Raw genomic sequence first — 25,516 nt, forward strand, 5'->3', positions numbered from 1 at the left:
AAATATTCTGAAAATATAATAAACTTTTGTTTATGTTGGTGTTTTTGCCATAGTGTAGTTCTCCTTTCTATTTACCACTGCTTCACTGCGTGTGTAGGACAGTAGCCTACATACTGATTCCTCTTTTAATAATTCTTTATTGTCACTTCTGTGCTTTGTATTACTCCAAAAACATTTAGAAGCATGTTCTTTTTTTGTCAGTCAAGTTTTAATACAATATCATCACTAGTCACAGAAATATAGCTACACTGTTGTTGGTATTGCTATGAACCTAATAATAATAATAAAAAAATAATAATAAAAAAAAAAAAAATAATAATAAATCAAAACAAAAACAAAATGAAAAAAGACAACATCCTCATAATCTTATTAAACTCAGTTACAATCAATGATTAAGTAGAAAAGCATGTTAGTTGATTGGGGCTTTTATTTTGAAGGGAATAGCCGGAAGTCGTGTTACGTATATTTTTTTTCTGCCTTGACGCTGCTTCGGTATAGATAGTGCACCTCCTCGCGCCCCACCGGCTGTCGGTCGTCTCTCTCTAGTGCAGGTGAAGAAGAAGCTGAAGCACCAGAGGAGCGCGAGGCGACCACGAGCCGGACCCGGTCTTCTTCTTCTAGTTTCTGGGGGAAGAGAAGAAGAAGAAAAAGAAGAAGGAGCAGAAGCAGAGCCACAGAGTCCAGCAGCTCCTTTTCATCAGCAAGGTGAGGAAGAGGAAGAGGAGGAGGAAAGAGGGGAGAGGAAGAGGAGACAGACAGCAGCAGCAGCATCTTGGTGCATTGGATCTTATGGATTATTGAGAAACACGGATCAAATATTCATAAGGACTTTTTTTTAAGAGAAAACCAGAGAGAGAGAGAGAGAGAGAGAGAGAGAGAGAGAGAGAGAGAGAGAGAGAGAGAGAGAGAGAGAGAGAGAGAGAGAGAGAGAGAGGGAGTGAGTGCAGAGATTCCCTGCAGTGATTCACCTGGCCGGTCCGGCGCTGCGCTCTGAATGACTAGAACGCGGCTGGAATAGGATTCTGCATCTAGTGTGTGTGCAGTGTGTGCGTGCGCGCGCGTGTGTGTATGTGTGTGTGTTTGGAAGGGAGCCCCCCCGCTGCAGTGCTCGCCTGCTGTACGGTTCCAGGGATGCCACCGGCTTGCTGACGGACACCCGGCATCCGCACCCCCCACCTGCCCCCCCTCCTCCCGGACGGACGGACGGACGCACCGACCCCCTGCGATCCCCACTAATATGCAATGGTTTTTTGTGCAGAAGCCGCCAGCTGCCGCGTACCGCCGACTTCACGCTAGCGCCGCCGCATGCCTGTCCGCCGCTGTCGCCGCTCCGCTCCCCGCGCCGCGCGGCAGACGACGCCATCTGAAGAGGAGCGCCCGGGGGCTTTTGACGCCGCGGCGGCCGGGCGGCAGCAGCAGCAGCAGCACCAGCTGCACCAGCAGCGACCGCTCCTCCGCCGCTGAGGATCACCGGCCGCAGGGGCAGCCGGAGGCGGAGACCGCGGGGAAAAGCGCCGCAGCGGTTGCTCTTTTCTTGCCGCACGACGACGACTGCGCGGAATACGTGCGGCTGCTGGTCTCCGAGCTTGCGGAGGAACCGGGCGAGAAACCGGGCGACGAGCCGGGGATCCTGCTCTTATTCTTGTCTATGGTGCAGATCGTGGGGCCGAAGCACCGCCGAACTGAGCCCAACAGCTGGCCGGCTCTGCTGGCATGCAAACAGGGGGCCGGCTCAGCCCCCATGCGGTGGGTGAATTTTAGGCTGCCGCATCCGGAGCGCCTCTCGTCCCCCACCTCCTCTTCCTCCACCACCACCTCCTCCTCCTCCTCCCCCGTCTCGGCCAAATCCATGCGGTTTATTTGGAACAACATTTTCAGCAAAGGATCGCATATGCTGCAGTGTCTTTGTGGCAGGAGCCTCAAGAAAAACAAGAACCCAACTGGTGAGTTCTGTTGTGGTGGGATTGAGAGGGAGAGAGAGAGAGAGAGAGAGAGAGAGAGAGACTTTCATGCCTGTGCGTGCGTGTGCGTGTCGGTGTGTGTGTGTTCCCCCCGAGACTGCACTGTTCGACTGCTTGCTGGTGTTGCTCTGCAATCGCAGTTGTGCAGCAAGTGAGCGCACTGGAAGGAGGCGGGGGGGGGGGGGGGGGGGGGGGGGGTGCTAACTTATTAGCACAGATACTGACTACAGTGCCAGTGCTTGTGCGTGTGTGTGAGAGCAAGCGTGCCTGCGTGCGTGGCAGAGATGCTGCAGAAAATCAAGAATAATGCAGCATGCAGAAACACCACATGGCTGTATTTAAGAGTTGGACAATGAATTTACAGTAAGATCTTTAAAAAACGGGAATACCCACTCGACTTCAGAATCCCTGTATTATTCCCATGGCTTCAAACAGTCCAGTCTGTATTTGTGAACATAAACAACTCCCTTCCTCAGCTAGAAAGCAGAGATCTAAGACTGTGAGAAGTGTGATGCCAGAGCTGCTTGTGGGACTCATAAAATGTTTATCTGAGCTTCTAGCTTTGTATCATAATCCTAGGTACAGGTAGGCAACTTCTCCATCTTGTCCAATTGGATCTGTGTGCAGATGTGCATCAATATGACTTTAGAGATCAGGGTCAGGACATCCTTCTCTCACGTTTCCCTGGCTATGGGAGACAGTTGTGAGAGTTCATTAACAGGCAGAAGAATAGAGGAATGACATATTTAAAGGTGAAGTTCAGTTTAATTTTCCATCAGGTCTTTTACTTCTCTTATGCTTGCTCTCCAGAAAGTATAGATCAATTTTGAGGTCGTGTGAAATGAGCAACATTTAGTTACATTTCCCAACATGAAACTCTTATGAAACTCTTGTTCCTTGTAGCTTACTTTGATATCCATCATGTTTTTTCCCCATTCACCATTCATCTCTTTTTCTATTCTCTGTTCTGCCTGGAGGCCGGACAGAGATTGACACTGACATTGCATCATATAGTTGACATTGCATTGACATTGTTGACATTGCATATTGACATTGCATCAGAGAGTTGACACTGCATTGACATGGTTGACATTGCATATTGACATTGCATCAGGAAGTTGCTTCTGTATCCTCATCATGGTGTTTCGGGGTCAACAGGCCCCATGTTGCATGGGCAACTCTCTGAGGCCAATCAGATTGTCTGTATTATCTTATCATTAACTGCTGCTCAGTTTTGGCCATTGCCTTTGTTAAGTATTATAACTTTTATTTTGGCGTTTTATTGCAGTGTTATCCTGCATAGGCCATTGGATATTTCTTCTTGCCATGCTAGCCCATTTTATCACGGTACTAACCTATGTAGTAGGGAAGTATGACTATCTAGTTGTAGTTTTGGACCATGCGGACTGTGAAATGCCTGTCTCTCCACTTGTCTTACTGTCTTTCTTCATTTCTGGCAAAGTGGCTTTAAACTGGCACAGCCGTTAGCAGTGGTAGTGAAACTTTAGGAGTCACACTCCCAATTTCCACCAAGTCGCTGCTCTCAAAGTTCAACTGATTTGAACTTTGACCCAGTTTGCAGTTGACTTTTCAAAGCGCTTCCAATCAGATTACAGCTTTATGTCTATGCACAAAGATGGAGGATGGAGGAACAAACTCATCTTGTGTGTGTTTGAATTCCCAGAACTGTATGATACAACAGTAAAGAGTTTGCAAATCAGGCAGGCCCAGGAAGCGAAAACTCACTGAAAAAAGTGAAAAAAGAAATAAAAACGAAGTGGATATTTTGACGGTGCTATGGGGTCAAAGACATTAATGCTGTGTCTTCTCTTTACAAGACAACAGACAGTTTTTTTTTCAGTTGGATTGAGTGAATACGAAGCACTGTCCCTCCGGATTTGAGCTGATGTGTTAAAAAGACAAAGGCACGCACATTTTCAGCACCACGGACAGCAACCGGCATTTACAACCTCTGTCTCTCTCCACGTCTCACTCTTTCTCTCTCACCTTGTCTTTCAGTAGATTACAGCTGCGTCAAGGCTTGCTGACACCGCTAGATTGACAAGGTGGGCAGTGAGTGAGTGAGAGTAAACCTTGACAACCTCTGAAGCAAACAGCACATCAACTATTGACTTACTGATTCTGATAGTGTCCTCATTCACTCAGTTCAAAAAAAGTAACTAATCAACTCAATATGAATGCTGCAGCATGCTGATTTTGAAGTTAGGGTGAGGAAATGACTGGATGTGGTTGAGGGTATGCACACATAATGGAGGGTAAACACACCCAAACTCAGAGTTTACCATCCTTTTTTAGGCTGACATACGATACGATATGATACGATGCAATATGACACGATACGATACGATACAATATGACACGATACGATACAATATGACACAATACAATACAATATGACACAATACGATACAATATGACATGATACAATACAATATGACACAATACGATACAATATGACACGATACAATACAATACAAAATGATACGATACAATACAATACAAAATGATACGATACGATACAATATGACATGATACAATACAATTTGACACAATACAATACAATATGACATGATATGATACAATATGACACAATACGATACAATACAATATGACACGATACAATACGATACAATATGACAAGATACGATACAATATGACACGATACAATGCAATACAATATAACACAATACGATACGATACAATATAACACAATACGATACAATATGACACGATACGATACAATATGACACAATACGATACACTATAATATGACATGAACGATACAATACAATATGACACAGTACGATACAATATGACATGACATGATACGATACAATATGACACGAACGATACGATACAATATGACATGACACAATACGATACAATATGACATGACATGATACGATACAATATGACATGAACGATACGATACGATATGACAATACGATACAATATGACATGACATGATACGATACAATATGACATGAACGATACGATACGATATGACAATACGATACAATATGACATGACATGATACGATACAATATGACACGAACGATACGATACGATATGACACAATACGATAGGATACAATATGACATGATAAGATATGATACAATATGACACAGTACGATACGATACAATATGACACGATACGATACATTATGACACGACACGATACAATATGACATGACAAAATACGATACAATATGACATGATAAGATATGATACAATATGACACAGTACGATACGATACAATATGACACGATAAGATACAATATGACACGATACGATACAATATGACACGATAAGATACAATATGACACGATACAATACAATATGATACGATACGATACATTATGACACGACACGATACAATATGACATGACAAAATACGATACAATATGACACTATAAGATATGATACAATATGACATGACAAAATACGATACAATATGACACTAAGATATGATACAATATGACATACGATACGATGCGATACAATATGACACGATACGATACAACATGACACGATACGATGCGCTAGAACTTTCATATCGTTTTGTATGTCAGCGTAAAAAACAGGATGGTAAACTCTGAGTTTTGGTGGGTTTACCCTCCATTATGTGTGTATACCCTCAACTACATCCAGTCAACTTCACATACATCTTTATGAGATGAATTCTTGGTATGCAGCATAGTGAGCAGTGTCAAACTGGTGGAAGTTCTAGGAAATGTACAATCTTCGAGGTCGGCTCTATAAGGAAAAGCAATTGCTTTTCTGAAAAGCATTCACCTTTTTATTTACCTCCACATGCCTGTACAGACAGGAATACGCAACACACACACCTCTTCCTCTTGACATTTAGAGTAAGTATAAACATTACTGAATTATACAGGACAAGTGGGGTTGCAGCATGCCCGCCTCGCTGCAGCAGTACGCTCATCACCTCAACCACCACTGTAGAACTCCTCCAAACAGCTATTTGGTCTGTATCTGTGTGATCGATCAAATCAGTGAAGAGCTCTCCTCCGCAATCAGCCCAGTACTTGGAGGAGACTGTAGTTTGTGGAAGATAAATAAGAGATAATGAGGGAGGCGTCGATACTTTGACAGAGCTCGTTAGCTTAAACACCGTCTCTAAGGGATAAGATAGACGTTCGTTGCTTGTCACGGAAAGGATATACATGGTAAAGGTGCGTTTTAGTTTAACAATTTATTTAATGTTGTTAATACGATTGATATAACACAATAGTGATTCAACCTATATCCAGTTCATGAAAGCTTTTATGATGCGTTTTACATTTCCAGTTTGTTTGGAATAAACAGAAGAAGAAGAACTGGGTAGTTAGCATGATCAGTGATAGCCACCATGGCTGAACAGACAAAGAAAAGAGAAACTCAAACTGCATCAACAGAAAATCCAAGCTCCGCCCACACTGTTTGATTGACAGGTGATCTGTGGGAAGTGCACCTAAGACAAAGTTCCTTTTTAGTGCAATGTATCCCCCCTTCATACACATTTAAGAATAACACAATGTCTTTGGGAGAAAGGAGTAAGCCCAGCCCAGCAGTACATGGCCCTGTAGCAGAAACCAACAGTGAGGCTAATGTCTTTCTACCAACACCTTTTACCTTTCACTTTTGAGTTTAATTATAAATTGTGTACCCTGCCATGGCATTTCATTGCAATTGTATGTGTGTGTGTGTGTGTGTGTGTGTGTGTGTGTGTGTGTGTGTGTGTGTTTATGCATGATACACACAGCAGTCGGTGGTGAAATGTAGACTTAGAGGGGGAGCAGGGAGAGTTCTGCTGACTCAGCACTTGTTGGTGTTTTTCCTCTGAATTGCACTATTAGTGGAAGTCCACTGGGAATGCAGAAATACAGCTCAGTTTGATGTGTGTGTGTGTGTGTGTGTGTGTGTGTGTGTGTGCGTACGTGTGGGTGACTCAATAAGAAGCAACTGCTTTCGCTTTCTTTTCTTTCTTTGTTTCTTTCTTTCTTCCAACCTTTTTCATTCTAAATGCATTCTAAACCTCCCTTTTAATTTTGTTTTGCCTTTTATATTTCTTACCATGCTTTCTTTGCATTTGCTGTCAATTTTATGTTTTATGTGTTTTACTCCTTTGTTATTATTATTTATTATTATTATTATTATTATTAATAATAATAATAATAATAATAATAATAATAATAATGAGAATTATAATTATTATTGTGTGAAATGAATCATATATTAAATTGGATTTTCCTTAAAATTATTATTAGTAGCATCATTTAAAGATCATCCTAACCCCAGTCAGTTTAAGCTTCAACAAAAGCATGACATAATCAAAAAGTATTTTTTTTCTGAATATGAGAAAACACAGTAGTTAGTTTTTTCCCCCATCAAACCCATTAAATGTAACATTTGTTCAGTGATTTGGCTTGGTCCCAGTGCTACAACACATTTCCTATTAAAAAGTGGTGAAACAGCTTGAATGGACTTCCTGTGTTGTCAATGGGACTCCCTCTGTTCCCTGCAGATGAACCTGGGAGCATCAGCATCATTCATTGTTAAAAGGGGGGGGAAAAAGCACAATGTTACTCAATGTCTCCTTTCCCATGTGTCGTGACCCAGATAGAGGCTTTCGGCCTTTATAGCGCACGTTCGCACGCGCGCACACACACACACAAACCAATATACTCTCCCCCCGCCTCGCACGCCTCCTCACCTCCTCTGGAGAGTCGCCATTAAGGCAACGTGCTGGATGTTTTATTTAAACCCTGGAGTATAGCGGTGGGGTGGTGCCATTTCAGATCTCTGTCTGCAAGTGAAAGGCCTGTTTTACACTCCGCTACCCACACACAAACACACACACACACACACACACACACACAGAGGAATCACACACAAATTCATACACAGTAATACAGAAACTTAAGAATTCATTCAGTGTGGCTTTTCCATAAAATTCTGGAGAGAAACAGAAACGTGATTGTTTTTTCCTTTTTTGTCGCAAAAATTGTCAAATAGATATTGAATATCGGCACAAAACATCATATATTGGCAGCTTCAATCCAAAAAATATCAGTATCGCCCTTCAAAAATCCATGTTGGTGAAACCTGTAAAGTGGATCACAAAATAGTCTACATCAGCACATTTTACACAACTTTCAAAATACTGCATAGAGGTTCTAACTGCATAAATTTGTATTCTCTCTCTCTCTCTCTCTCTCTCTCCCTCTCTCTCTCAGTTGCGTGCTGTTACGTTGTCCAAAGGTGATGAGTTGACAAAACAGTGACAGTCATAGTGATGTCTGTCCTCAACAGTGGAATGGAGGGTTCTGGTGCAGTACTCTAATACGCCCCAGTGTGTGTGTGTGTGTGTGTTTTGTTCAAATTTCCATACAAAATAGAAGAGCTGGAAAACCTCTAAGTATTAGTTTTAAAGTAAGGGGTGAAGGAGCGGTGAGGGTGAAGGTGAAGATTAGGGGGTTAGATAATGACTGCAAGACTATGCGTTTGTCTGTGGATGTGTGTGGTGTGTGTGTGTGTGTGAGTGTGTGTGTGTGTGCACTCTTTTATTAGCTCATCACCTCATTGTCTAAACACTGAGTCTGCAGAAAGACAAAATGACTTTCCTGGTCTGTTCTGCTTTCATCTGAACTCGTACTCGTCATACGTCATATACACATACACACACACACACACACACACACACACACACACACACACACACACAGACAAGCTGTCTACTAATCACACACACATCCCACACACATAGGTCATCTTATATAATCAGACCAGAACAAACCCAAATAAAGTGAACTGAACAGGCTAAATTGATCAAGTATATCACCATGCCATATCCACACTGGCACATTTTGGTGTGGTATTCCAGTATGCTTTGTGCACACTGCACACTATTCTTTTTATTCCCTTAAATGACCATAGATCTAGCTGTAAGACCATGTGCAAAATAGACAATGAAATGCTGTTAATGAGGTTTAGTAAGAATTTAGAGATATTCAATGGCAACACACACAAACACAATTCACAAGAAAGATGAATACAGAATGAGAGACACATCGAGTGAGGAGACAAGGCCGCGAGGACAGAGGAGAGGACGCACTTTGGCCAAATGGAACGCACCTAAAGTTGCTCAGGCCTTTGATTACAGCCAGTATCTAGAGGAAAGACTGAAAAGCTCTCAGAAAACAAGCTTAGAATCCACATGACCCAGTGGCTCAAAGTGACAGACAGCTGTCAGTACAGTTTGATGTTCTGGGTTCAAGGTCTAGGCCCAGTTTCAGCCCAAGTAAAGATTGAAACACTGTGAGAAGAAAGCTTAAAAGGTGGAATGACCCAGTGGCTTGTAGAGTTAGATGCCTACATGAAGGTTTTGAGTTTGTGGGTTCAAGCCTGAGTCACTGAATTTTGAAAACCAACATCCCAACTAAAGATTGAAAAGCCCTGAGATAACAGGCTCCAAGGCACAATGGCCCAGTGGCTTATAGGGATGGATGGCCACCTGAAGGTTTTGAGGTTGGTGGTTCAAGCCCAAGAAAGCTGGTAAATTTTGAAAGCCAACATCCCAACTGGATTGAAAGGCTATAAGAAAACAGGCTCCAAGGCAGAATGACCCAGTGGCTTATGGGGATGGATGGCTGGCTGAAGGTTTTGAGGTGGTTCAAGCCCAAGAAAGCTTGTAAATTGGAGTGCTGGGAGTCAAACCAACAACCTTCTACATGACAAGCATCTACTTATCTCACTGAGCTATGGCCAAGGACTACTTCAACTTTATTCATCAGCTTATTTATATAGGTGTTCTAACTACTGATGATAGTTAGCATGATTGTATCTTGTGAAAACACAAGAAGACTTTACGTTTGGTTTGAACCAGCATCTTTGTGCATCATGTTTAATATTATCGTAAGTTTTTAGTCTTGGCTCAAAAGGTGTGTGATGGTCAACGACGCAGTTTATGATGTTGACAAGTGACAACATTAGTGACAAGTGACAAGGCTCTACAGACAGACAAAGTAGTAAACATGGCGATGCTGGCAGGGAAGCACAAGTCCCGGTTCCATTGGACCATCAAACTGGAGGAGAAACTGGTGGAGCCGTGTATGTATCTGTGTGTGTGTGTGTATGTGTAGATGGTGGAGGAAGGGGATGTTGTACCTTCATTCACAATAGTCCACATCAGTGAATCACCTGAAATCCCTCCATACATTGTTTTACCTCTTTTACGTGACTTTAACCGTATAGTCTCACTCTTGTATGATTTTGGTCTGCAACTTTTCTGTTTGTTTTGCTCCAGCTTTCCTGGGCAGGTCTCCCATGGGAAAAGAGATTCTTAACCTCAGTGGGACTAACTTGGTTAAATAAAGGTTCAGTAAATAAAAATAAAAATGTCTTCATTACGTTGGTGATGTGAAAGTGAAACACACAACTGCTCCAACTGATACTGTAGCATTTACCATGGCAGGACCAGTATGGGTACAGCATGATACTTGTATAATTGGTAAAAACTTGTTTAACCGGCTTTTGAAAATGTTAGGGATTCATATACAGCAGTACTGAACGGTATTGAGCGAGGAACTGAGAGACTAAAATGACAGAGCATGGCTGTAGGAAGCATCTGTGAATTCATGAATGTGATGCGCTGATAAGAAACCTCGCAAGAAAACAAAAGAGCTTGTTTTCAGTCTGTGCTGCGTTGGCTGATAAAATTAACTCCGGTCTCAATCAGGCATCCACACTGTGCAACAGCTCTTTTTTTTAGCTCTGGTATCATCTAGTATCTCTAGTCAGACCTCTGTTTGTGCTTCTCTTAGATATGGAAACACTCGAATTTGTTCACATAAAGAGAAAGAGAAATGATTAATAGCTTCTATTCACGGTCATTGCTTTTGTAGGGTAGATAATGAACTCCTTTGGATACTAATGTTTTGGGAAATTGAAGGGATCATCCGTCTTCCATAGAAAAACAGTTTATCTGAAAAATGGCAAATTATATAGGTCCCAATATTTCAAAATTATGCTCTAGCCAATAAAGAGACTTTTAGCCTATATCACTAAGCAATTACATTCAGCTGTGGGACATGACAACTGCAGACTTTGAGATTTATAGCCATGAGATTCGGGTTTAATTGGGGCTAGATTAAAGGTGCATTAATAAATCATTATCCCATTATTTTTGAGACATTAGTATAATTACCATGAACAAACAAGCCCATCAGCGAGAGCACTGGCAGCCTTTACTGGTCTCTACACTGCATTTTACATTGTGTGCCACTGGGTCGGATTTGGCGGGAAATCTGCTGGATTGCTTTACGGCACAAAACAGGAAGAGAGTGCTGTTCTTCCAGAGCAAACCGAGCTAAAGCTTTCAGAGTTTCTGACAGCAGATGGTGGAAGGAGTGAAAGACTGTTTACCCATGTTTATCCTCTTCAGTAAAGAGAAAGAGAAAATACTTAGGAAGCTCTATCCTTTTTATGACAGAACGCAACAGGGTTTATGGGAAATGAGGTCTTAATTTTGAGAAGCATTAGCACTAACAATACCACTGGCTACCAATCGTCTCCACCATGGTCTTATTTGTTTACGGTAATTATACCAAGGTACCACAATTAATTTGACAGTGATATATTGATGTTTAAAAATGCTACAGTTAGCATCTTTAATGCTCAAGAAGTGCTAGCTCTCCTGCTGTTCAGTTTCTCATTGCCAAAAACATTTGGCCATCTCTACTTTCTTTTCCCGCCATTTTAACAACACAGTTTTATTCAATGCCAAAGTACAACCCTACCAAACTCTTTCTATACATGGCTCTGCTACAAATATTTCAGAACCAGGCCCTGAAACAGTTGGCCATCATCCACAGAATAGCATTTGGATAGTGCTACAAACAGAAGTAAATGTGTGCAGCTTTGCAGTGTTAAAAAAAACAAAAACCCAGTGAGAACTCCGCTGTTGATTACAGTGTGATTAGATCCAGCGCAGGAAACACAAATTTTCCAAATGAAGCAATGAGTCAAAAGAGAGGGAGCGGTGAATGAGGGAATGCGCGTATACGTGTGTTTATATGCGTGTGAGTGTGTGTGTGTGTGTGTGTGTGTGTGTCATAGAAGTTTTGAGGGCTCGCTCTCCAGGTTTCTGTCAAGTGTGAGTGAGTGCAGAGTGTTACTTTTCCAAGTGCACTTAGAAGGCAGCAGGGCATCAAAGGCTCCAGTAAGAAGTGTTTTTCACAGACTGAATGATAAGAAGCAGAGAAACACCCGACAACAACTCCCCCTCTTTCTCTGTTGCGGTGTAAATTCAATTCAGAGTCTTTCATTGGCGTGGTTGGAGCTTCCAAAGCAGAAACACAACAACAACAGTGTTATAATTTGTCAATTGCTATAAGACAATAGTGATTCAACCCATCTCCAGTTCAAAGCTTTTCCACTGTCTGTTCTAAACAGCCGGTGTCTGGTAGCTCTTTCCTGGGAAAAATCCTCTGGAGCACAGGAAGTGATGCGTTTTACATTTCTGGTTTGTTTGGAATAAACAGAAGAGGAAGAACTGGGTAGTTAGCATGAGCAGTGATAGCCACCATGGCTGAACAGACAAAGGAAAGAGAAACTCAAACTGCAGCAACAAGAAATCCAAGCTCCGCCCACACTGTTTGATTGACAGGTGATTTCTGGGGAGTGCAGTGCAGAAACACCACAGCAATGATGGAGACAAAATAAAAACAAACCAGGATCTTGAGGATAACCACTTTAACAATTAAAACTAAATGGCAGCTTGTACGGATAATGATATAAAAACCAATCAAATGACTAAAAAAAAAAAAAAACGACCTTTGCACTCCTTAGTTTTGGTTTGCTTATAATTTTTCGGGATCTGAGGATTGAAGCCTACTCTATTGTTGCACTCATTGTAATGGATAATAGCATCAGCTAAATGGCCAAAATGTAAAATGTAAATTCAACCATAAAACTGATGAATTATTCAACAGAAATAAATGAGTAAACAAACATAGATGTGAACCGTGCTAAGTGAGATGTGACAGGCTTTAATTTCCACTGACTTTTCACTTAACTGTATCTCTCTCTCTCTCTCTCTTTCTATATCTCGCTTTTCCATTTTTTTTACTCCTTTTGTCCGTCTCTCACTCTCACACACTTGACCTGGCTTTTTTTTTCAGTCTTCCACATGTCCGTGTTAACCTTTGGCTTGATGACAGCACTGCATGACACAATAGCCATATCTGTCCTGCTCAGTGTGTGTGTGTGTGTGCGTGTGTGCATTTGAGGCCGTGTTGGGTGAGTTGAGGTGAATTGTCCAAGGAGTGAAGGGGGTTTGTGTTTGGAGGTGTGTGTGTGTGTGTGTGTGTGTTAATCATGGACTTGGAAGCCATACTGAAGGTAGCAGAGAAGAGAATACGAGCTGCTTTGGGCAGAGCTGAACCAGGTAAGCTACTCATTTATGCAGTGGTAACCAAGTCATCCACTGTGTCCATCTATCCTGAGAGAGAGAGAGACATAGAAACAGAAGTTAGAGAGAGAGAGAGAGAGAGAGAGAGAGAGAGAGAGAGAGAGAGAGAGAGAACAGGGTGAGCACATTCACTTCTACAATGTCACTTTGCCTCAGAAATCTGTAGAGTATGAAGTCAAGATGAGGCACCACAGGTGAATAAGTAAAAAAACAAAATCCTTTCATCATATCAGCAGTATGGCCTATGGAATATGGACATAAATACAAACACATTTTGTTTATTTTGTCGTTCTAATAACATGTTCAAATATGTTAGCATTTTTTTTTCTCATTGGATAAGGGCGGAGTGCATTTTCCTGTTTCATACTGGTGAACCATACTGGTGAAAATCCTATGTATATGGTGAAAATCTCAGATTGTTTGCCATATTTTTCAAATAAAATTCCCCTTAAAATAGAAATATTTCTGTTCAGAAATAGCAGGTCAAATCTAGTGGCCATAAATTAAGTTGAAAAAAGTGTATAAAAGTGTAAAATATGTCCTCTTGAGAAAATGACCAATTTGGGTTTTATGTGGTTATTTATTTATTTTATTTTTTTAAGCTAATTTTGTGCTTGTTGTAGTTGATGCAGCATAAAAGCATAAAAGCATAGTTGTGTTCAGTGGTTGTTTTGGATATTTTATGACACCAGAGTAGTTACAGAAGCAAAATGTTATAATATCTCAAAATTGTCCAATCCAGACAAAATCATCGTTTTCACCTGTGGTGCCTCTCCTTAAGATGTTATTATCACCAACATCCACCACTATGGTTCATTTCACGTTGTGTGAATCCAGTCACACATCGAAATATTTTTCACCTTTCAAACATCTGTCACATGATCTATCTTTCATCTGATTGCTGACAAAACAGGTGGTGCGCACGTGAGAGAGAGAGAGAGAGAGAGAGAGAGAGAGAGAGAGAGAGAGAGAGAGAGAGAGAGAGAGAGAGAGAGAGCATTTTTGTGGAGAATGTGCTGGACTATTTCTGATCCTCATCATCATCATTGCAGATTGTCACTGGTTAAACAGAGTGTTGCCATTCAAGAATCACTACAAAAGATTGACAGCAATTTGCATTACTGACAACAAACATGGCTGTTATAAAGCTTTAGTCGTGACTGAGCTACTGGGCCACTCTGGGCTTGAAAACAAACATTCCTAAATAATGAGGGGCTGTACCGTACGCATAAATTATCTTGAAATTATCTTAACTTATAAAATTGGCTGCTGTTGGACAACAACCTCATATCTCCAGAAAGTCCGTTTTTCAGGATCAAGAAAAATAATTCTTAGTTTCCCATCTGCTGTATTTTTATCCATCTGTCAAGCGAATTTTAAGTGAACTTTTGAAATGCGAACTAGTGAGTTTCCATCAGCTGCTACATCGTTATTTATTTGACAAATGAGTTTGCATCAATATTTATCGCATAACCTCCTTATGACAAAAACCTTTCTGCTTCAAACGAGCATAAAATCCTTTGCAATATTGAGAAATTTCCATTTTCATGCAGCCTTTAAACATGATACGTCATAATTACATGATGGAAACTTCATACTTACACCACAGGTTCCCCCTATAGAGTAGATGATCTGATTAGATTTTGGAGAACCTTGCCGCATAAATTTGCATATTAATGAGGAAAAACTGATTTTCTTGAAGCTACTATAACTCCTTAATGCTTTAAGATACAGATAGAAATATTTGCTAATTAATACATGAATTAGCTTAATTAATTACATTAATTTGCATTCATTAGCATAACTGCTTATGTTTAGTATATCATAGTGATTATGGCAAGACATTAGGCAGCTCAAGTGCCTCTTGTTTAAATTACAGAATGGGTTTACATTACAGAACTGGTCCGAGTAAGACCATTACGGGATTAGTTTTCAGGATAATATGCGTAAAGTAACTATTGAACACAGGACATAAGAGATCTCTGTAATCAGTGTGCAAGTTGAGACTTTGGGTCTGATCTCGACATCTCCATTGCTGCTTATTGTAGAAAAATGGCCAAAGTCCAGAAAAACTTCTGCTATGGCAGGAATAGGTCTGACAACAATCAAAGTCAGTTTGGATAGGACTAGTTTGACCTGGGGTTATTTACTGGTGATTTCATAGGAGGTGAAAAAGGCTGGCATTTTTACCTCAAGCAGTCTGTAAAAATTACAACATGGCAGATTGTGATGGTATTAAAATTACAGACATGCTCCAATCCCATCCGAATAGGGCACTGATGAGGTGAATCCAGGTAAAAGCCATTATCCCTTATTGATTTCTCTTATTAAATCTGTACCAATCACAAAGGAGGAGATGGAGCTAAAGAGAAGCAGACGAGTTAGAGGAGAAGTTTTAAGATTTGAGACAACTGAGATGTGGATTGTGCAAAAGGGGCTGCGACTCAAAATCAGGAAGATGTTCTTATTATTTTGTACATTCAGTGTATGTTTTAGTGGAATCTTAGAAAATGAGTGCCGATTTCTGATCAGTTTTCTTATATTAGGTATATAAGGTTATTATATTAGGTTATATGACCTGATCACTAACCCCAACACAGTGCCTTTATTCTTAGCCGCCTCATGAATTTGAATCGGGACTATACACAAAGACATAACACACTCAGCACAGACACACACACCCTTTGTCGTGGTTGATAAGTCAGGCGTCACACGCTCTAGACTGTCTGGAGGGCTCTATATGACGTAGCTCTCAATGATGAGTGTGTGTGTGTGTGTGTGCGTGTGTGTGTGTGTGTGTGTGTGTGTGTGTGTGTGAGGTGGATAGACATCAGCCGCTTCCTTCCCAGCAGGCTTGTCTCCTTGTTTCCTTTCCTTGTCTCCTATTCAGTTCTCCTATGGGTCACATGACTCCAAGGAAATCTTTTCATAAATGTGACACTCGATGTGTTTTTGTTAACCTCAGTATGATGAAAGACTATAGTTTGGCTGTGTGGTTTTGCCAGGCAAGGACACATTGTTTTTTTTAATCCATCAATTTCCCTCCAAATCATTCAATTAAAATTACTTCTCTATGATCGCTTTGAGGCAGTGACATTTTATTTCACTGTGCCATGTGGGATGAAAGCAAATCCTCTTGTAACTGATTAAAAAATATCCCCAAACAGTATTGCTTGACCCTAAGTTCTCTTAGAAGGCTGTAAAAGAACAAAATTAATTCAAGTTGCAGCTGAATTGGCATTTAGACGGTACAAAGTGAGACTTCAGATGGCTACATCTGTAACAGGAATGCTCTTCATATTGTGTTTCAATGGAAAGCTCTCTCATCCACTTGTGCACCGAGAAGATCGGTAGCAATTTCATGCCTGTTTGCCCATCATTTAATTAGTTACAGTGCATGTTAACACTTTGTCATCTCAAATCCATTAGCCTCTGCTCTCTAAGGCTCTAAATAAGACACAGAGGTAAAACTGTTAGAGTAGCACTGTTTTCAATGCACAGCAGTTAGCGGCTCAGAGCTTATTTGGCAGGAGGCGGGTGTATTCGTCCAACAGAGAGGACGCCGTCTCCTTCATCCCCTCTCAAATCGCCGCTGTACCTGGGATTAGCGTCTGTATTAGGCTTGTATTGTGGCAGAGTTTGGATTAGATGAAGTATTATGTGAGCTTTAGGGGCTAGATGGGATCCGCCAATGCGCCGTGGTGCTGACGTGTTCACATTGTCAAGGAAGTGAATTACTGTATCCACACACGCGCACAAACGCATACACGTCCACATATACACCTTAAATGCAGTGCTGCGGGGAAAACAGATTAGCCAATATTGTAACTCACTTCAACAGGATTATCAGCCTCAGAAATATGTTTTCATCATCTAGTGCAGCAGTTCTGATGTTGTTTTACTGACTAGGGATCGTGGCTTTAATTCTGCATTTTGTCAGTGTCCTTTTGTTACTATAGTAAAACCGTTATCTAAAGTTAAACTTGACTTGTTATCCAAAGAAGGCCAAGGGAAAAAAAATACCCAGCAAAGCAGAAATATATTCTATCATTTCTGTGTAATTGTCACGTTGGATCACTATGAAATAGTATATATTTCATACATATACATATTGCAAAAGTTTTTTGTTGCTCAATCTACAAAGAGGTATTTTAAAAACAAACTTGTTCACTCTTTTATATGATGTCAATGCTGTGACAGCATTGGCACCGCAGTCAAAGAATGACCCAGCTCGGACCGAACTGGCTCATTACCAGAGAGTCCAGCGGGTTACCTTGATGTGAACATCTCAGAGGCTTGTGAGATAAGTAATTGCTTTCGCTCTTTAAAGGGCCAATGCAGTGGAAGGTACTGTTGACAGTGGTGCAGTGGATTGGGAATTGTGGTTGTTACTGTGATTGGAAGAGTGTAGCTGTTGGCAAACCAATCGATTCTACTCTGGATCCAAGTGCCTTCTGACCTAGATCAACAACAACAGTGTGTGTGTGTGTGTGCAACACACACACACACACACACTCATACACACACACATGCACACGCACACGCACACGCACACACACATACACAGTAAATGAATTAGTATTGACAAACACATAAACATATTAGATTTCATTGGCACTGCTCCAGTCAGCACTGTAGTGTACTGTACTGTACTGCACTGTACTGTACTGTACTGAACTGCACTGTACTGTACTGTACGCCACTGAAAGCATTGTACACATGGATGTTGATTAGGTATTAGATGTTGGAACTCGCCATACCTTAGCCTGAATCCAAATCTGATCTAGTTTTTAGCATTATAATGGATCAGGGAACACTCAGGACCAATGTTCCTTCTAAGCTGATAGTTTGGTGACCTCCAACAGATTTATCATCAGTCATCAGTCATCACTTCACTTTGTCCCCAGAAATTTAGTTGATATAAGCGGGTTTGGAGGTTTTAAGTGGCAAATGATATTAGATACAGGGACTTTGCCAATGAGTCAGAGAATGACCTCAAGGTATTAAGTGGATCCAGGTAAAAGCTCCAGTCTCTGAGAGATTTCACCTATTAAATTAAATCCAGTCATGAGGGGGGATATGTAGATGAAGTGGAGGAGACATGTTTAGATAATAGAGATGAGATGAATTGGTACCATGGCGGCCTAGTTGAATGAATGTACTGGATGATCTAGAGGGAGGTACGGAGGATGAGAGGGAGACGGAGGAAGAAAAATAAAGAGATAAGGAGAGAGAGAGAGACATAGAAAGAGATTGATTGCAGTCATTGACTCCCTTCCTCCAGTGTGCTGAATGTGATTCATGCTTTTACATGATGTGTGTGAAGCATAAGGGTATCATGACATGATGTAGAGTAAAAAACGGATTGGCTGACCGTAAACTCTGGGTGAAGAACATGGAACTGTACTGACTGAACTGCATTTAGAACCATGAAACCTGGTTCAGACTGTGCCGTTTTTGCCTTTATTTCCCAGACAAAAATTTTCACACCACATACAATTTCTTTTGAGCCCTCCCAACGCCCCACCCAGCTCTGATTTCAAGGCATATCTAGGGGAGCTGTGGTTGGAACTCTTGCTTGAAGGAGTTCTTTCTTCACTCTCTCTCTCTCTCTCTCTCTCTCTAGTTATCTCTCTCTTCCCCATCCCCAGTTGCACCCTCTTCCGTCTCCCTCCCCTCCTCCCGTCTTCCTCTGTTGTTCTCAGTTTTTTTGGGGGGAAAAATCTGGAGCGCTTATGTAACCGCTCTGTTTCAGAAGACTCACCAGAAGTCTCCCATTCTGAACCGACATCGTTTTACGTGAAAAATTATCATTGAAGACCAATTTATTCTTCATTTAGTTGACTTGAAGAAAATGCAGGTATATGTGACTATATATATACTTGTCATTCAAATGTTTCTACTTAATATGCTCTTAACACATTGTAATCGTCAGCTGCGTTATGTTTAAATGCCCCCACATTGCTATATTCCTACTTATATTCTATTTTTCTTTGCTGTATCCTATTACTACATGCTGCTGCAATGACCCAGTTTCCCCTCGGGCATCATTAAAGTTTCATCTTAGATTTTGAAAAGCCAGCTCACCAGTATTCTAGTTAGAATGTACAGCAATAAGGGATAATTGCTGATGATGCTAAGAGTCAAGTTTTCCCTCAGGATATACCACCTCCTCATTAATTTAGATTGACAACAAGTCAAGTCTTCCCTTAAGTTCCTCTGAAGCCAAAAGCAGGTTGCTTTTAGATGAGAGATTAATAATGATGTCTTAGATGTGGAGAGGGCTTTCTAGAGTCCACAAAGCCCTTGCAAGTCCTGCTGTGGGTAGGATTTCATCTGTTGTGGAGAATCTACAGGGCGTCCGACAAGTCGGGAACTGTAGGGATCAGTAAAACCATATATTTTATCTCCCACCATTAAATCCGGGCGGAGGACTATGGATCGATCTCTGTTTGTTTGTACGTACATCACATGCGATAACTTTGATATCTCTGATCGGATTTGCTTCTTGTTGCACTCGTATTCCCTGCAAACACTAGTTGTCAGGATGGTGGTCTAAGGCTCCAGGGATTCTGGTCTCCAATTGGAGGTTTAGGTTTGAATCCCACTTCTGACAGGCAGTTCTGAACAGAATGGCAACTAAACAAGTATCAGAACTTCTTGTCAGAAGTGGGATTTGTCCCCACACCTCAGGCACCTAAGACTGGGGACACTCTAGAGGATTATTGGGCCGATCTATTTGCCACCCTGACACTTGGAGGGGAAATCTCGATTGGAGGCTTGGTCAGGACGACAGTCCGCTCAAATTATCTGGTAGTGTGAGGGGATTATAGATTCAATCTGAACAGACTGATCTGAGCCAAATGTTTCTTAGTCCGCCAACACCCAATCAGAGCCAAGTTCACAGTAAGCTGAGGAGGAAGGGTAAAATGGGGGTAAAATGAGCCACTTTTTCCATTTTGTGATACAATGGCAAAATTAATGTGTACTTCAAACACCTTGACAGAAGTTGGTCTTTTGACACAACTTACCCCAGGTTGTCCTTTTCAGTCCTTTCACTCGGGCCTTATGAGCCTAGGGGGCAGAACGTCTGTTTCTCCATTCTGTCTCCTCTGAAAATCGCATTCTAGCAACATAACCAATGTTTACTTCAAAATAGCATGGTGATAATCCTTTCAAAACACAACTTGGCTCCGCACAACTGTCAGCGCAATGTTTTGCGGTGTGTATGAGTGTGTGTGTGTCATGGTTCATGGTATTGCTCCATTGATTTTCTCAGGAGTCGCTCTTTAGTGTCAGTCTATCTATCTTTTGTTCCCTTGCCTCTGATCGAATCGGCTTCCTCGGCTGCTCTTTTCAGATCCTCCGCGGGGGCTGAACCCCTGTTGGTTTTCTGTTTGTAGTCTGCTGGCATAATGATATCTGCTCTGTAATGTTCGAAAATAGCTCTTGAGCAACAGCTTCACATGGCAAATCGGGCTGACGAAATCATCTAACATACTAAAAATCATATCTTTTTTGTGACCTGGCTCTCTTACTAGGTTCTCCATTTTTTCTCCTCCATTACAGAAAATTGAGTTAGTCTTCCTAAACCTGTGGTCACATGATTGTTTTTGGGTATGGTTGCCTCAAAACAAGGGGTGGCTCATCTTACCCACAGGCTCAACTTACCCCGTTCTCCCCTATTAAAATGTTGTATTAATGATAATAATGTGTAACTAGTTAAAAGTCATCTCAACCCACAATGACCGCAACTCTCCAACCACAGTTTGACTCTCTTTTAGTGTTTTTTCTTTGGTTTTTCATTGCATATTAATACATGTTGTTGTACAGATTTACAACTGAGCGACAAAAAACAAATCTGTGAAATTTGTTATTTGTGCTCATTTTCAATGTCTTCCAGTGTGTTCCCAGCCTTAAACCATCCTGACAACCGGTGTGTGCAGGGAGAACAAGTGCAACCAGAAGAAATATATGGTGCTACTGTTTTCCCTGTGATTCCAGAGTTTGACTCTGACACCCGGTAGATGTCAAGTTTCCTGCTGTTCTCTGTGCTGTGAGAGGCATTGAAAAGGAGAGAGAGAGAGAGAGAGAGAGAGAGAGAGAGATTCAAGGCACTAGAGACAGCAGACAGACATGGAGGAAACGAGGAAGAGGAGAAGAGAGGAGGGGGTGTGGATGAATAATTTACTCCCTCCATTCCCTCTCTCCTCCTCCCCACTGAGTTGGTGATGTTGCTAAGATAGAGAGGAGAGGAAAGGAAAGGAAGGGAAAGGAAAGGAAAGGAAACAAGAGGAGAGGAAACAGTGACAGTTTAATAGCTTGAATCTGTGTGTGTGTGTGTGTGTGTGTGTGTGTGAGCTTGTTTGTATGTGTTTGTATATTCTCCTCAAAGCATTCAGCAGGTGTTGAACAGCCCGACTCTGAGTGAGTGTGTGTGTGTGTGTGTCGGCCTCTCAGCATTCAGCAGGTGTTCTCCCTCCGCTCGGAGACACACCTGCGTCACTAATCACTCGTTACCTAGGTAACAGCGGACTTCCCCGAGTCTGTGTGTGTGTGTGTATGTGTACACGCGGGTGTGTGGGTGTGAATTATGACTCATCCAGCTCAGTTCAGAGTGGCTATCCTCACACCCATGTCTGGGGAACACCCACCCACATCTGTCTCTCTCTCTCTCTCTCTCTCTCTCTCTCTCCCTCATTCCTCCCTCCCTCCCTTATGTTTATCTCTCTATCTCTCTAACATCCTATAGTTCCCTCTTTCTACCCAATCTTACCTGCATAATTTTGCCATTTGTGAATCAGTCTGGTTGTTTGATTCATTGCACTGGAATCTATAAATTACATCTCTTTCTATTGCTTTCCAGTTGTCTCTTGCTAGCTGAAAATCTTTTTTAAGAGCGGGCCTCCCTGTTTAGTTAGTCAGGGTAAGTGGGACAGATTATCTTGTAGTGTGAATGGTCTCAAGACTTGAGATTGTGGTCCTCCCGATGACTCCGGACTAGTTGGAGCCCGACAAAATGGTTTCAAACGTGTTCGTTTTGTCACGTCCAGTCTTGACTGTAGAGGCTCATGCACACCTTCAGTTTCTTGTAGACAGGTGCGTAGGAGGAAATGTCCATAGGCAAGAGAAGAGAGAATTCCTGCACACTGTCCTTTTACTTGCAATAAACTTTATTACTGATACAACGTTTCGGTCCTTAGACCTTCATCAGGTCATGTCCAGTCTGAAATCTGAGACTCGTCTAACAGCCAATGGGAGTTTAGCTCAAGGAGGACGAAAAAGAGAATGAACCGGAACAGAAGTATGTTTGTTTTGTCTCGCAATTCTCTCATGACTTCCTTTTTCGAAGATTTGCGAATTTTGAAACAAGACGCTGACAAAATCGGGTAGTGTGTTTTCTCTTGTCTTCATGTATGTGACGCCCCATCTTTGCAATGTCGCCTAGTGTGCACAGATTTCCTATGGCAAGGCAAGGATTTACCCATGACCAGCCGTTTAGTCAGAACTGCCCTCATCAGGAAATGTTTGTGTAGTCTTGTAGTGTGACCTAGGCTTTAGACATTGGAAGTGTTGTGTTGGGTGGCCTAGTGGTTAGTGAGATTGTCCCATAAGGTCACAGGTTTGAGTCATTTTGTCTTGACAAAGTGTCCTTGAACTAGACACTGACCCCTTACTTGCTTACTTGCTGTATGAATAAAAGCGTCAGCTAAATGCTTGTATAACCGACCAATCAGTTTGCCTCCTTTTGATTGGTCATGTCTGTTGTTGTTGTCAACCCATAACACACTGTTTAGAAAGTTCCAAATCTTACTTTAGTTTTCATTTCATCTTTATTTAACTGGGTTTGTCACTATCAGAATAAGAATCTCTTTTTCAAGGGAGTCCTGGCCAGGAAAGCAGCATGAAGACAAACAGAAAAAATGCAGACCAACAACATACAACATACAGTCGGAATGTAGTTAAATTCATATAAAAGAAAGAGCAAAGTGTGTAAAATCAAAATCACAAAGTAAAATCTTTTGTATAAGCGCTCCAAAAGACACTATTCCAATATCAATCATATTGGGCAGTCTAGGGTTGGACCAATACACCGGTTAGCCAATGGTTGGCTCTTCTTTCCACCATGTTTTTCTATCTTCATCATCCTTTTCTTCCCCTTCCTGCTGTTCTATAGGGAGGAGAGAGGATAGGTGGATGGATAGAGGAGTAATGACAGAGAAAAAATAGGATGAGAGGAGAAGAAGAGGGATAGAGAGAGGTGGGAAGGAGGTGGGGAGAGGAAAAGAGAGAGCAGGGTTAAAGGCGAAGGGAGAGGAGGGAAAAAGAGAGAGAGAAGGATGAGTGACAGCTATGACGTCTATCTGCCTGATGACTCTGACCTCTGACCTTTATCTGTACCGTTTAGAAGAGTGAGAGTGAAAGATGAAAAACTAGAGATAACAAGAAGGCTTAGACTGATATATATGCTGATACTGGTCTTTTATTAAAAATCAGATCTGGTCCAGTCAGTGTGGTATTCCTCTGATATGATGGATATGATGCAGTTTGATTGATTACATATTTATTGTGGAATTGATCAATAACAGATAAGACCTGGTTTGAACAAGAAGAGAGAGGAAGAGAAAGACAAGATAGTGAAGAATTGGAGGGAGAGGAGAGGGAGAATGGGCTGAAAGGAGGAGGAGGAAGAAATTGAGAGGAAGAGGGGATGGAGAGGAGAGGAAGGAAAGGAGAGAGAGGAGAATGAGACGAGTGGAGAGAATGCAGTTACTTTCTAGAGCCTGTGGAGGGCGCTGCTGCCTTTGTACAGACAGGGTAAAACTGTAGACACACACACACACACACACACACACACACACACACACACACACAGAATAAAATAGAATTGAATAGAATAGAATAGAAGTGTGTGTTGACATCAGCTTTCTTGTAGCTGGAGAGACAGAGAGATAGACAGTGAGAGAGAGAGAGAGAAAGACAGACAAATATCAGTATAAAGATATGCGTTTATTGTGCATGTGTTGAATATATTTATGTTTTCCTACTTGCTTGATTTTGGTGTGTGTGTGCTCGCATTTATGTGTGTGTGTGTGTGTGTGTGTGTGTGTGTCTGTTTCTGTACTTCCAATCCCTCTACCATAAAGCAGGAAGATTTGGGACGAGGTGCTGGTAGAGGAGGAGGTGTGTGTGTGTGTGTGTGTGTGTGTGTGTGTATGTGTGTGTAAAAAATGTTCCTTTTGAAGATTAAGAGCTGTCTTTCCCCCCCCTCCTCTTCTGATGTTATATAAAGCAGCAGGAGAGATGAATTTTAATGTAAATGTAGCTTTGATTTATTCATAACTCACTTCACTTGGGCTGACCTGGATAAAACAGCGCGTGCACACACACACACGTCTTTTTGTTCTCTCTTTCTGCTGTCTGGGAAAGAGACGGAAGCGAAGGAGAATCAGTGGTTCCTTCTAAATTTAAATAGTTCTGTGTCAGCAGCATCGAGGACAAAAGGAAGAAAGCCTGTCGAAGATTCTGGGTTTACCTGCACTACAGTCGCTCAAATAGCTGCATTTGATTGGTTAATGGGACAAAAGATGACATCATATCAAAGTCCCGAATTACAGAAAAAATGTCTGAATCGGTGCTGCCTTTGTTTCTATATGATTCATTAGTATTGAAGACATTTTTCACTTTTTAAACTGCAAAATTTACCCACCTTTTCAGCCTGAGATGAATCTTCATCATGTAAATTCATACTTGATATCACAGTAAGTAGCGTAAAACGAATGAAGATAGGATCTTTTAATATGGAGAGAGATCGGACTCAAAACTATTGACAAATTTGTGTATAATGACACATTTGTGTGTGGATCAGCAGCTATTTGTGTGTGGATTGAGCAGGAACGGCGAAAGGATAGTCTCAAAATCATACAAATAAATGAGGGAAAGTCTCAAACTTGCGCCACTGAATGATCCACAAATGCAGATTCAACACTTCACAAGCCAATTTTACATTTGAGAATGCTTATTGCAAAACATACATGGAAATTGGAAACATATATGTTTT

At 41.5% G+C, this 25,516-nt stretch overlaps 1 protein-coding gene across 1 annotated transcript in view; it reads left to right on the forward strand.

Annotated features, from left to right (window-relative positions):
* The first annotated feature begins 1,237 nt into the window (after positions 1–1,237).
* LOC139919248 (fibroblast growth factor 14-like) overlaps positions 1,238–25,516 on the forward strand; it is a 55,313-nt gene continuing 31,034 nt past the window's right edge. Inside the window, exon 1 of the mRNA XM_071908925.2 lies at positions 1,238–1,943. Coding sequence (XP_071765026.2) covers positions 1,238–1,943 — 706 coding nt within the window. The remainder of the gene's footprint in view (positions 1,944–25,516) is intronic.

This window comes from Centroberyx gerrardi, chromosome 21 (assembly GCF_048128805.1).
Source record: "Centroberyx gerrardi isolate f3 chromosome 21, fCenGer3.hap1.cur.20231027, whole genome shotgun sequence".
In the NCBI taxonomy this organism is placed as follows: domain Eukaryota; kingdom Metazoa; phylum Chordata; class Actinopteri; order Beryciformes; family Berycidae; genus Centroberyx; species Centroberyx gerrardi.